Raw genomic sequence first — 13,837 nt, forward strand, 5'->3', positions numbered from 1 at the left:
CTTAGTGGTTAAGATGCTGAACTGCAGACCGGAAGGTCGGCAGGTCAGCACTTCGAGACCCGAGTGCTGCGTGACAGAGTGAGCTCCCGTCTTCAGTCCCAGCTCCTGCCAGCCTTGCAGTTTGAAAGCAAGAAATTGCAAGTAGATAAATAGGTACCGCTTCAGCGGGAAAGGTAACAGCGTTCCGTGCACCTCGGTGTTCAGTCATGCCGGCCACATGACCACGGAAGCGTCTTTGGACAGCGCTGGCTCTTCGGCTTAGAAATGGAGATGAGCACCACACCCTAGAGTCGGACACGACTGGTTGGGGACACCTTTACCTTTTTAAGTGGGTATAGCCTTGCTGCATTAAAGTTGGCTTTTATAGTGCAAAATCACCCTTCCCAACCTGGTGTCCTCCAGATGTTGTGGACTACAGCTTCTATCAGCCCTAGCCAGCATGGCCAATGGTAAGAGGTGATGGGAATTGTAGGCCAAATCATCTGGAGAGACCCACGTCGGAGAAGACTGGGCTAAATGAAAGGCCTGGAAACTCTAGTGAGTTTCATAAACAAACTGCTACATATGATATCTGCTGCTATTCGGCCTCTAAACAAGTATAGCTAAGGTTTTGCAAAAGCATTAAAAATTAATATCCTCCCTTATTTGTAGGTTGAGCTGCCTTCTAACATAAGAATTAATACTATAATTAGAAGTTTAAAATTAAAGTCTGCCATGAAAAACCTGACCTAATAAACACCTTCCAGCCTGCCCACACTTGCACTAAATGGTCCTAGGTATCTATCATAGCCTTCCTTTAATGTACTGGTAGAAATGGTGAGCTAATTTTAAAAGAAAGCATTTCTGGCAACCCATCCTATTTTGTCTCCTACCCAGTGCACACCTCACACTGTGTGTTTGTGGCCATAAAAGGATTAGAGGTTTCTGTCTCTGAATACACCGCAAGTGCCATCCCAGTTATTCACAAATCATTAACTGGGTGGCAAGCAATGACAACATTCGATTAAAATGATTTCAGTTTTGAAAAGTGGTAATCATGTGCTTGTACTTCTGAGTTTGAGCCCAGTCTCTGCATGTCAGTCAACATTTTAAACACTTCAAGACTGACAACATAGGTTTTAGAATGATAGTTTTACAACTATAGACATACAGCAAACCCCCATTAATTAAAGATTAAAATGAGAGTCCACAATCCAGCTGAAATCCAGCTCTCTTGTGGTGAAGATGGATGTGTAGACATAAATCCTGCTGTTAGGACTTCAGCAACTGAGTTTGTTTATTATTCCAGATTAGCCATACTGTTCGGGACCTCCATGTATCAAAACTATAATGGGAACACTGAGTCTTTGTCCACACATTCCACAGAATTTGAAGCACCTTAAATCCTTGTGTGTGTGTCCCCCACCCCACCCATAATATTCTTGTCTACCAGGGGAAATCGAATATACACTGTGTGGAGAACTGTATTCATGAACAGTGAAGACATCCAGAAGATAGTTATTCATTCTCCCCCCACCTTTCACACACATACCACGGAAGATGCTACTTAGGCAAACATTACTTGGATATACCTAGAGAAGCTGCTACCTAACTATGTCTTTCTAGCTTCAAAAGCACCTTCTAAAGTATACCATCCATCAAGTTCAAGTATTACTGCAGGGAAAAAAATAATCATTGACTTCTGTTTTCGTCCTGAAATATATGGCAAAGAGTAACACTGAGTAGCTTTTGGAGGCAATGCAGGTTCTGTTTTTATTAGGGCAATTTGTTGACAAGGATAAGTAATCCTTTGTTTTAGTACTATATTTATGTACACTATATAAAATTTCATCTTTTTGTATTTGGTAAGTATGATTTATTTATATGGATATGGTTTGTGTTTACATGGGGTTCTTATTGTCCTGAATACTTGATGATGAAATGGGTTATAAGTCAAAATTACATTCAGTTGTTCTACATGTTTTATGGTGGTACAGTCTCTTTATCTTTATCTGTAACAAAAGGAATATCACACAGAAAGCTAGCATGTTAAAAGTATTGGACTAGGTGTGTGAAAGCCCAGGTTCAGATCGTCATGACCATGAAGCTCATTGGGTGACCTTGGGCCAGTCATGAAGTCTTAATCTAATGTGCCTCACACGATTGTTGTAAGGTAAAAAAAATCAATGGGAGGTATGTACCCTGTCCTGAGCTCCTTAGAGGAGGCGCAGGATAAAAAGCCATATTATTTAGGCCATAACAAGCCATGTTGCCCACAGGCACCATCCTAAATATTCAACTCCCAACCGTGGTTTGTCATGTCATGGGAACCCCACCACCCAGGTTCACATGATGCAACAACCCACGGTTGGGGTTGAATATTTAGGATGGCATTCACGGACGCCTCAGCTTGTAGTGGCTTAAATAAGCCACTGTGTGTTGTGTGTATCAGCAGTAGAGATTGAGAATCCTCCAGATGCACAAAGCAGAGAACCATCTTAAAAGGATTTGTGGAAGTTTATTTATTTATTTATTTATTTATTTATTAAATTTCTTAATTGCCCATCTGGCTGGTCACCCGGCCACTCTGGGCGATGTACAGCAATACAAACAGTTTTGAAACAATAAAATTCTGCTTTAAAACATCATATTTCTAAAAATACCCTAACCTACCCCAAATGCCTGCCTGAACAACCACGTTTTTAATGCGTGGCGGAAGCTCATTAAAGAGGGGGCATGGCGGAGTTCCCTAGGGAAGGAGTTTCACAGAGTGGGGGCCACCACAGAGAAGGCCCTCCCTCGTCCTCACCAGCCTAGCTGTCCTGGCTGATGGAACAGAAAGAAGGCCATCCGAGGCTGATCTTGTTAAGCGGCCTGTCTGGTGCTGCTGGAGGCGCTCCTTAAGATGGGCTGGGCCAGAACCATATAGGGTTTTAAAGGTCAAAACCAACACCTTGAATTTGGCCTGGAAAACAACTGGTAACTAGTGCAACTGTTTCAGCACTGGAATGATGTGATCATGCCAGCGGTAATCAGGCAAGCAGCATTCTGTACCAACTGCAGCTTCTGAACCGTCTTCAAGGGTAACCCCACGTAGCGCGCATTACAGTAGTCTAGATGAGAGGAGACCAAGGCATGTACCACCGATGGGAGCAGATGGTTGGGAAGGAAGGGGCGCAGCCGCTGTATCAGATGGAGTTGGTACAGTGCTGTCTGGCTCACAGCTGACACCTGAGCCTCCATGGACAGCTGGGAGTCTAAAATGACCCCCAGGCTGCAGACCTGGTCTTTCAAGGGTAGCTATACCCCATTCAACACCAGATCAACATCCCCCAACCTCCTCTTGTCTCCACCAAAAGTACCTCGGTCTTGTCAGGGTTCAGCTTCAGCTTATTCCTCCCCATCCAGCCACTCACCGTCTCCAGACATTTGGACAAGGATTCTATGGCCAACCTTGGTGAAGGTTTGAACGAGAGGTAGAGCTGCGTGTCATCCGCATATTGATGCCACTGCACCCCAAACCTCCTGATGATAGCCCCCAGCAGCCTCACATAGATGTTAAATATTTACGTAGGCTAGAACGGCAAAAAATAGTGAACGCAAATGCGTACGCGTTTTTTTACTTTGCCGTGATAGGCTATGTAAATATTTACATAGCCTATCACGGTTAAGTACAGGGATGCAAAGGGCGGCAGCTATAGCTGCCGCCATTGTGTCCCTGCTGCCCAGCGGCTGGATGTCCGGCTGTGGGCGGAGCTGGCTGGCGGCTCCGCAGAATCCCCGCGGAGCGCAGCCGGCTGGGCAGGACTCCAGGGGGAGGGACGGAGCGCCTCCCCCCCGTCAAGGATTCTGCGGGGAGGGGCGAAGCGCCTACCCCCCCACCGCGAAGCAGATCCACGAAATGGTAAGTGATTTTCATATATCCCTAGTTAAGAATCAAAACATAATAAATAGAATGGCACCTGCTAGTGGCAGGAATGAAAAGGGAATTTGGAGTCCTTGAACTTGCAGAGTCTGTGAGGGGAAAGAGGATCAGGATAATAAGGTAAGAAAACCTAATGAGTGTAACACTAGCAGGCTGCAGTTGACTTTTCAAAATCCAGTCTCTTAAGTTCTCCATGTGCTGTTTTATCATGTGCCTGGATATAATGTAATCCTCTGCATATGAACCACACATGGACTTTTAAATCTTTCCTTAGCAGGCAGTCTTGGATACATCATGTTGTCAAGGGTTTCTCAAGCATTCATCTGTATAATCTATAAACAGACTTCTGCTCATGATCTAATGTTAACTGGGAAATGTCCTTGTCTCCAAAGACCGGGGGGGGGGGGGGGGGATGTGCATGGAATTATTGAAATGTTATTTTCTTTCTGATGTAATGAAAACCTGTTCTTTTTACCAACCCTAAAAAATATTTCTTCCTTCTTATACCTCCCTTCCCTTCAATCATATTCCCAGAGCAGTATACAAAAAGGATAAAACCAATTAATTATAAATACAAAAATACAGAATAAGCTGAAAGCCACAACTTTATAAAAGCAGTGTAAAACTGCAAGCAAAATTAAAATTGCATCTAAAAAAAATTCAGGAGAATAAAAAGGTTGTTTCGCTGATGCTGAAAGGACAACAACAGCCTTGGAGAAAGCATTCTCCATCTGGCATGCCACCACCAAGAAGGCCATCTCTCTGATAGCTACCAGCCTCACTTCATACGCCATGCTGATCTTTGGTTCCAAAAACACCCTGAGAAGTGGGAGTATGTGTTAGGAAGATCATGAAACTAGACATGCTCAGGGAACGTCTGAGCTCAGTTTCTGACTTGACTAGTGACTGATTCGGGTAAACAAAGGCTCATCTGTTTCTCTTTAAAAAAAAAAAAAATTAAAGCAGCTGTATGTCATAAAGATGGTAGTTGGTCTTCTAACTACATCGTTTTCTTTAAATTTCCACCTGCCTCAGTTTGTGTGGGTGGGGAACCACTGCGGATTCCAATGAGTGGCTGCTGTCAGAAGTATATGAACCAAGAAGTTGGGTATCAGCTGAAGGCATGTTGAGCAATGCACACACATTATTGAAATTTCTTAAGTGCATGTAGTTTGTGAATTCTGTTGGGAGTCCTTGAGGCAACCTGACTTCACTACTATATTTTTCCCTCTCAAAAAATAGATAAAAATAATCTGTGGTAACTATTTGTGGGGGTATTTTTTTAATATGATCAGTGCATTGTCTATTCTAGAGTGTGACACTTGGTCATTAATACGAGTCATATCCCAGCTGTCTCTTCTCTGAAATGACTCTTGTATCTTACAGTGAGCACAAAGATTCCTTGGAGAAGAAACACAAAGAGAAGGAGAAAACCAAACACAAAGATGGCAGTTCAGAAAAACATGACAAACATAAAGACAAACACAAAGACAGAGACAAGGAGAAACGAAAGGAAGAAAAGGTACATGATGGTGGTTTGGGGATGTTACTATTTGGACTGTACTCCTGTTGTGGATAAAGACACAAGAGCAGCTTCACTTTTTGAAGTTTTACTCTGTTAGCTACTTTCAGATGCCCAGTTTCAACAAAAACTCAAGGCCATGAAAATAAGAGCCATGGCATTAGGCATGTCAGATGACATCACCATGCATCTGTTTGAATAGCTGTCATAAACTTGTGCCAATAAATGTCGTGCTAAACTTCATAGCAGTGACAGACAAAAGCTTGTTTCTGCATGAGGAATTCTGTAGGCAACATGATGCAGGATGTTGTGTATGTTGCACTCATGCAGGTTTACACCTTAACCAGCCTGACTCAAGATGGAGAGACAGTAACTTCATAATTTGCTTATCCCATCTGTTACTGTCTGGGCAAGCTGAATAATTACATAGTTTAATAGTACAAAAAGGAGCCTTGAATACACAAGCTAAGGAGTTGGTAGCATATAGCCTGCAGTTGTGACCAGACAGGAGGAAAAATTTAACGAGCACATCTAGATAGGGAAGGAGGTGGATGATGCACATGTTTAGGATTGGCATGGTACATCAAGTAATGCTGAAAAGCATTTCTAGGGAATAGCTGGAGGTGCAGTTGCTCCTGGTTCAGTGTCCTTTGTCAATTGCATTTGGATGCACAGGGAAGATCTGAGATTGCTTTTTATAGCATACTGACCAGCTCTCACTTCTGTCTTTCAGAGTAAATCATCTTCTGGTGAAGTGAAAATAAAGAAGGAAAAGGAAAATGGTTTCTCCAGGTATGCAAGTGGGAGCATTGCGTGGAGAAGATGCATTTGTTGGATTCGTAGTCTTTATTGTTTTATTACTTTGCAGAAGAGGAATGTAATCTTATCTCAGTGGGAGGCCCAATAATTTTTAGGGCCCTGTTCTGTGTTTTAAGTAGGCTGGCATGCATGGCTGCCTGAAGAGATGCTAAAATCAAAGGTGGAGAACTTGTGTTTAAGAGAACATGCCCAGATATACAAACACGATTAGTGTTGCAAAACATCCTGTGATACCTTGTTGTTTTTAACTCAGTGTAGATGTAAACACCCTCTTGGCTCTGATGTTAAATGTGGACTGCAAAATAACACTAAAGCCAGTTCACCAGCAATATCAGACTCTTAATATAAAATCAGGGAATTAGAGTCACACTAGATTTGTTCTTCCAGTGAGGAGAAAGAATATACTCTATGCTGTACCATTTGAAAGGGTTATTTTCTGCTAAGTGCAGTTCTGCTAAGTGCATGGACGAGAATGAAGTGGTGGGTGGGTGATCTGACAAGGAGCCTGTATTTTTCATCCTGATTCATCATAATACTTCTGGGTCCTGTTGCATTAATATGTAGACCATGCGCTTTTCATTTCTCGAAGACCTTTAAAACTATTCAAACAACAAAATGCCTCAGTTCTTCGTAGAGGTTAGGTAGGACCCCTCTAGCTATGTCTTGGAACTACAGTCTTAAGAATGTTTTCATATCAAAAAGGTGAGTAGCAGTGATGCTAATCATAAATACCTGGTGAAAGGGTTACCCTTACTTTAGCTGGGCTGTATCTAACAGTGTCCATTCACCAGTGGAACAGACACTGCTTGTGGAACAGATCCCCCCTCTCCCCTGTAGATCTCCCACTGCCCTCAGATCTGCTCCAGAGGGTTGGGGGACCTTCCAGAGTTGATAGGGGGGCTGCAGGGGACAAGGGATGGGAAGCCCCATTGTGCAATTGGAAGTCTGCTCATGCCACATTGGATGTTGACCCCTGTCTCCAGTGTTCTCTTGCATTCTGGGGCATGGTCCTGCATAAATTAAGAACACAGCCTTCTATGAATCACATGTCTTGAAGCTGCTTAACAGAGAATTGTGATATGTAGTGTTTTTACATACTGCCATCCTTGCATCCTTCAATGCATTCTTGCTCAATTTTTTCATTTTCGGATAATGAGGTGAGAACTGAAGAGAAAGGGAATCTTATAGATGTTTGGAATAGAAAGCAGAGCAAGCTACATGTTTTCAAAGAGAGATGTTAGAGCAGAAGCAGGTGACTTCAGCACTTGCAGTGTTTTGGCTTTTGTGGGGTTTTGCCCATCACTGAAACATCCAAGCAGGCTGCAGCTCTAAGATGTTAGTATTCCATAGAAAGCAATATACTGCAAAGTAGTTGCAAAAGTTTAGCCTTTGGAGAGAATGTGTTTGTTGGAGGTAAGTGTGGGAAATTAGCTTTCAGTGGCTAAAATGTAGTCTCATGAGTGGCTTTATAGTGATTTCCATCAAAATGGCTCTTGTAGCATCATGTATTTATTCCGAGTAACCCTCAAAGTGTACATGCCATTGCTGCTGAGGCATTCCTGCTGTGAGAAAGCTAACTACGTCCTGTTTTGCTTCATCCACACAGTCACCACTCAATTTCAGATTCTAGAACATCTCTTCCTAGGTCTGGTGCACAAAGCAAAAAATGCTACTTCCTCTCCATCAAGTTATAAAATCTGACTGTTAAACTTATTTGTAACTGACACATATGGAAGCCCAGAGACTCTGGATTGTTTCTACTAAGACAGCTAAATAACATAGTCTTCCCAAGTATTTTATTCCAAGTATCCAAACAGTAGGAATAGGTGAATCAAACTTAGGTTTGCTCTTACTATCTTTCTCGTATGTCTTCTAGCCAGCCATGGACTCATAATGATAATTTTACTCTCTCGCTTGCACAATTCTTTTTGCTTTGTTTTATTGTGTGATGAATTGTTTTATATGCTATGAGACACTTTGAGCACTGCAGTTTTCAATGGAAGGGCAGGAATATAAACACAATATAAACTCTGTTATATAAATAAAATAGAGTTTTAACTATTTTGCTGTAAACAAGGTTATACAAATGCAATGCAGGCCTTTATGTAAAAAAGAGTTAATAATTATATAATGCATTGTCCCAATACCTAGTGTATGAATATTTTAAGGGGAGTGGATTTATTAGAATAATGTAAAATTTGAACTGCTATTGTTAATGAAAAGCAGTCAAGGATTTCGAATTGGATATATCTTTAATATCTAATCCTTGCAAGCATCTGCAGGCTTATGTTTATGATTTGTAATCCATTATCCCATTGTTATCAGATTTCATTCTCCTTTACTGCTATCTAGCTTTAATTTTAATCAGAGCTTTCCAACATGGAACAGCTGGGGGGATGTGGACGCCTAATGGGGTAAAGGGTATCCATGAGGGAGAGTTCAAAGAAAATTGCTGCAGGAAGACTAAGGCATTACATTTCAACTTTAGGTGAATCTACTTGAATTTTGCACATCCTATTCCAATCTAGCTAGGGATGGCAGGAATAATGAGGGAGTCTTAGTTGCATGTGTTGAAGTGGTGGGTGGGGACAGGCTTCAAATTGAAATACAGTATTCATGTTTTTTAAATTACTCTTACTTCCCCCTCCTTTTAGTCCACCATGTATTAAGGAAGAAATGGATAATGATGGCTACTACAAAGAAGACTACAAGCCCCTAAAGAGACCACGAGAGGATGATGAGTGAGTAGCTTGTGTAGCTTTCCCGCAGTGAAAAATGGCAATAATTCAGAATTCGAATCTCTGTTCATAGAAAGCAGCTTGGCACACAAATTATTTGTGATTGTATGTATTATTTATCTACACTTTTTGTTCAGTGTTTAAATTTTTTTCTGCTGACATAAAATTCCTGATTTATCCTAACTGTCTTCTATGGACAGTTGCTCTGATCCAGCAAAGAAGATGCTAATATAGATGCAGATATGTACACTATCTGCATCACAGTGCTCATCTGGGTCCCATTGAACTGGCTGGATTAATCTCTTTTGATGAAGATTGGAATGTACATCTTCAGCTGGGGCCACTACTGACCCATAACTCAAACTTGATCAGGGGCAGTATCAACTGTCACAGCAGTGTCAACACTTTTATGTTGTAGAGGGATTTGAAACTCTCCTCCCTACCCTTCATCCCACAGAAATGGGGCTACAGGTTGCATCAAATACTTAAACAACAGGTTAAGAGGCTTCCTAATGTTACTTGATGTCATTGGCCATCTACATTTTATAATTTTCTGTTGCATGTAAAATATTATTAGTGAATGTAGTACAGAACATTTGCATTTAGCAACACACTGGGAAATAGTGGTAGTTTCTATACTCTTGGAAGAGCCTTCAAGAAACATAACGAATTCTTCATGTCACATTTTAGGTTTTATGAGAAGTGTTTTCATTACATATACAAACATTTGGGGCAATGGTTTTGGAATGGAGGCATGCTAACACTTTCAAGCATGTGCAAGTGTGATAGATTGATAAATACGTTTTTTAAAAGAACTGGAAAGATCACATGTACACACACTCTTTTTATACAGACCCAATTCACATGTCACAACAATTCCTGGTTTTGTTTAACCAAGGAATTGTCAGAGCTGAGCTGTCATAATTGAGCGCGCTGCCTCCCATGTGCTCTCTGCTTCCGCTTTCGATCAACAACTCAGGAACACCCCATTCCTGGGTTGTTATCGTGACATCCTAACCTGGAACTTGTTTAGAGGTTAAAGTTAACCGAACAACTATGCATGGTTTGTTGTTAACTCTGGCTTGTTTAACCCCTAAAAAAACTAGAGTTCCGGGTTTGGACATCATGGTAACCAGAAATAGGGCATTCTTGAGTTGTTGATTGAAAGCAGAAATGACGAGTGCGCAAGAGGCAGCACACTCTTTCCTTTGCCTGCAGCCCCAACAACCCATGGGTTGTCGTTACTTGTGAACTGGGCCACAGTGTGGTGGCTTTGGAATGGAGGCATGCTACCATTTTCAAGCAGATAAGTAGCTAAAGTGTGTGTATAGAAATACAGTTTAAAATATATATATTTTTAAGAATTGGAAAGATATGATTAATTTGCAATTGTTTGGTCTGTTTCAGTGTTGACTACAAACCTAAGAAGATCAAAACTGAAGATATCAAAAAATCAAAGAAGCGGAAACAGCAAGAGGAAGAGGTGTTGTTGAATTTATATTTTATAGAACTATGGGGTGGTAATAGGTTATGGCAGCAGATATGGCCAAGGAATCCTTTATTTTGCTTAGGGAATCCAATTTGGTGATCATCTGAAACCTTGAACATAAAAATCAGATGATGGCACTAGTTTAGAAGAGCACTTGGGAAGACTAATATAGAGAGAGTCTGATTTGTAGCTGGACCTACATGGATAATGTCGAGTGGTAACCATACTGGTATTTATTCCCCACAAGGTTGAAATTCCTCCTCTATCCTTAGGGCTGTGTGGTGGGGGTTGCCCCTCACTCTCATCTCATACACCTTCCTGCACTTGTATCCTCTCCATGTTTCTCATATGTACCTTTACACATTTGTACAAAACTATACCTTCTATTTTGATTTGTGTGTGGCATGTCCCTTTCTGCTACCCTTATCAATGGGTAAAAGTACATCCAGGTCAGCTTCTGGATGTGTTGCATTTTAGAGGAGTTTATTTATTTGCAACACTTGTATACTGCTCCACATCTAAACAGATTTTGGAGTGGTGAACAATAAAAGATAAAAAGAATAAAGCACCATATTAAAAGTTCTTAAAAACAGAATACCAATAAAACGGTGGCTGGTTAATCAAGAAAGGCTTCTTGAAATAAAGATGTCTTCAGCGGGTGCCAAAAAAACAACGATGTTGATTTTTACCTGACCTCCGGAGGCAGAGAGTTCCACAGAAAGTGATCCACCACACTGAAGTTCCGCATGGCCATAGGTCCATGTGGAACCACCAGGAACATCCCATCTGATGACCTCAGTGACCCTGCAGGTTGATAAGGGAGAGGTGCTCTTTCAAGGACCCATGTTGGCTTAAAGTCCATTTCCAAGCCCAATTCAAAGTGTTGGTGTTGACCTTTGAAGCCCTAAATGGCTTGGGACCAGAGTATCTAAAGGAATGGCTCCTGCCATATGTACCTTTTCAGACCCTTCGGTCATCCTCGGAGGCCCTTCTCTGGGTGCCCCCGCCAGAGGAAGTTGGGCAGGTGGCTGCAAGAGGGAAGGCCTTCCCAGTTGTGGCACCCTGCTTATGGAATGCCCTCCCTCAAGAAAGTTTGCCTGGCACCACATAATAAAGAAATGGTAGTGTTGGGCTACAACTATCATGCAGTCAGTGAAAATATTCAGATTATTCTGTCTTGTTTGAAAAGGAGATTATTTTACACCATGATAAACTGTACATTCTAATTGATTCTGAAAACACCCACACCCATCTCTACAGATTCAAAACTGATGAAATACTTTGATTTGGACTGAGGACCCTTCTTGTGTGAGGTGCATTTCAAATGGCTCTCCCATAATTTATTTGTTTTTAACTGCAAGGGTATTTTGTATAACTGCAAGGGTATTTTGTATAAATTGTCTATTTTCTCTTTGCAGGACAGCAAACCCAAAAAAATAAAGAGCAAAGATAAGAAACCTTCTGATGGGGACATGAAAAAGAAGAAAACAAAAAAAGAGGAGGAGCAGAAATGGAAATGGTAACATCCGCACTTTTGATATTTCAGCCAGTGATTGGCTGTCTCTGCTTACATCTGAGAAACACCAAAGTCTACCTTCCATGAACAGAAGGACTCCTTCCATTCACTGAAGGGACCAAGTTCCATTGTAGGCACCAGCTGGTGGAAGGGGGGGGGGGGAGTGATTTTCACCAATTCCCCCCCTGCAGCCCCGCTGTCCCACCTTCTGCACTGTTATGAACTTAATACCAACACTCCAGAGCAGCTTTTCAGGAGGATGAAGAGGGAAGGAGGGTCAGTGAAAATCCCCCCCCCCGCGCGCACACACACACACACACACACACACACACACAGTGGGAGTGTCCCATGAGCAAAGTTCTACTCATGGGAACTCTGGATCCAACCCATAGACTTCTTTTGAGTTGTGCTTTCAAACTGCAATTGGAGTTCTCATCCTTTTAAACCTAAGGGTTGGAATAGCCCTTAGTTTGATACAGCAAAGCCTTCAAGCAAATTATGCAGCTGCCAGAGTTAGGCACATTGCGCCCACCCCATCTGAGTGAAGCCAAGTCTGCTGGCACCAATAGGCATGCCTCCTGCCATGGTGCATCTCTGAGGGAGGGGTCTATCCATTCCCCTGATGGGGGCACCCCACAACAGTGGGAAGGGGCAGCTGTATAACCCTGTCCCTTGGACTGTTCCCCACTGACTGCAAAGCTATGCACTGGTTAGGCAAGTCACCCACCTAGTGACTGAAGATGGTACTGCAGGCTTCACACACACACACACACACACACACACACACACACCCCTAAATTAATTAATGCATTTTAAAAACCAAATTGTACCAAAGTGCCCACCCCTACAGTCCCTTGAGTATGCATCCAAAGTTTCAGGTGTCTAGATTTTATGATCTTGAACCTATGACAGACAGACAGACACACAGTCTCTGATTATTATAGATTGCAGCAACACACGAGAATCAAAATAACCTTACAAAAAATGAGTGTTCCTTTAGCTTGCAGTCTCACTGTGCTGAATTTTATGAGGTTTCTTGCTATGCTGAATTTGTAGCCATTGTTCTTCCAATTAACTTCTGTTTAATGTGAGGGAAGAGGGAACCATTCCCTGTTTCTGAGGCAGCCAGACCAATGCTCCCTTGCATTGAGATGTGCATGCCAATGTGAGAAAGTGTCCCCTGTTGTTGTTGTTTAAATCCCTTTTGTTTTTGTTGATCAAGTCTCCCCTTCCATTTCAGTTCAGCATTTATTTAAACTTCGTCTCTGTTAATCAGCTAAAACTTTAGTTGATTGATCTAACAATTGAAAACTTGCAGAACCATATACATAGTTGTGCTTTTTCATAGTTTTAATTATTCTCTCCACTTTCTTCCCCTTCCATTCTAGTATACCTCTTAGAAGGGAATCAACTGTCACACTTTATAGCAATTCTTGATTTTGTATTAAGAGCTTGTGACTTAGGCCTCCTCCATAACTCTGTCAGACAGTGGAGCAACCCTTTTAGGCATATGCAAAGATGTGAAGCTAATCTTTTCACTTAACATTTCTGTGCCATTAGTCTACCCCATGCCACATTCCAAGTTGTGTGTTAAACGCAGGGGAGTTTAAAAACAAATTTGTGATCGGATAGTTGCTCTCTAGGACTAGTTGTTCACTGCTTGCACACTGCATCCCTCTATGTTTCTCTGGATCCAGGCCAATGTGATCTTGGGTGTTTCTTTAATGGCACATCAGAAACAACCATGTCGTAATGGTGTGTTGCATTGTAATCTTAATAGTAGGGCTTTATTTTATAGAGTGGTGTGTTTGAGTAGCTTTGTTTTTTTGTTCTTTAGTTCTGCAGCTAA

The 13,837-nt window shown here is 41.8% G+C and overlaps 1 protein-coding gene across 1 annotated transcript in view; it reads left to right on the plus strand.

Moving 5' to 3' along the window:
- The window catches only part of TOP1 (DNA topoisomerase I), a 102,069-nt gene that overhangs the window by 55,553 nt on the left and 32,679 nt on the right, over window positions 1–13,837 (plus strand). Inside the window, exons 4-8 of the mRNA XM_084853972.1 lie at window positions 5,291–5,426; window positions 6,160–6,218; window positions 8,900–8,986; window positions 10,391–10,466; window positions 11,891–11,991. Of these exons, the coding sequence (XP_084710098.1) occupies window positions 5,291–5,426; window positions 6,160–6,218; window positions 8,900–8,986; window positions 10,391–10,466; window positions 11,891–11,991 (459 nt within the window). The remainder of the gene's footprint in view (window positions 1–5,290; window positions 5,427–6,159; window positions 6,219–8,899; window positions 8,987–10,390; window positions 10,467–11,890; window positions 11,992–13,837) is intronic.

Source organism: Heloderma suspectum, chromosome 4 (genome assembly GCF_057233095.1).
Source record: "Heloderma suspectum isolate Gila_16-S chromosome 4, 16-S_ref, whole genome shotgun sequence".
NCBI classification, from domain to species: Eukaryota; Metazoa; Chordata; class Lepidosauria; order Squamata; family Helodermatidae; genus Heloderma; species Heloderma suspectum.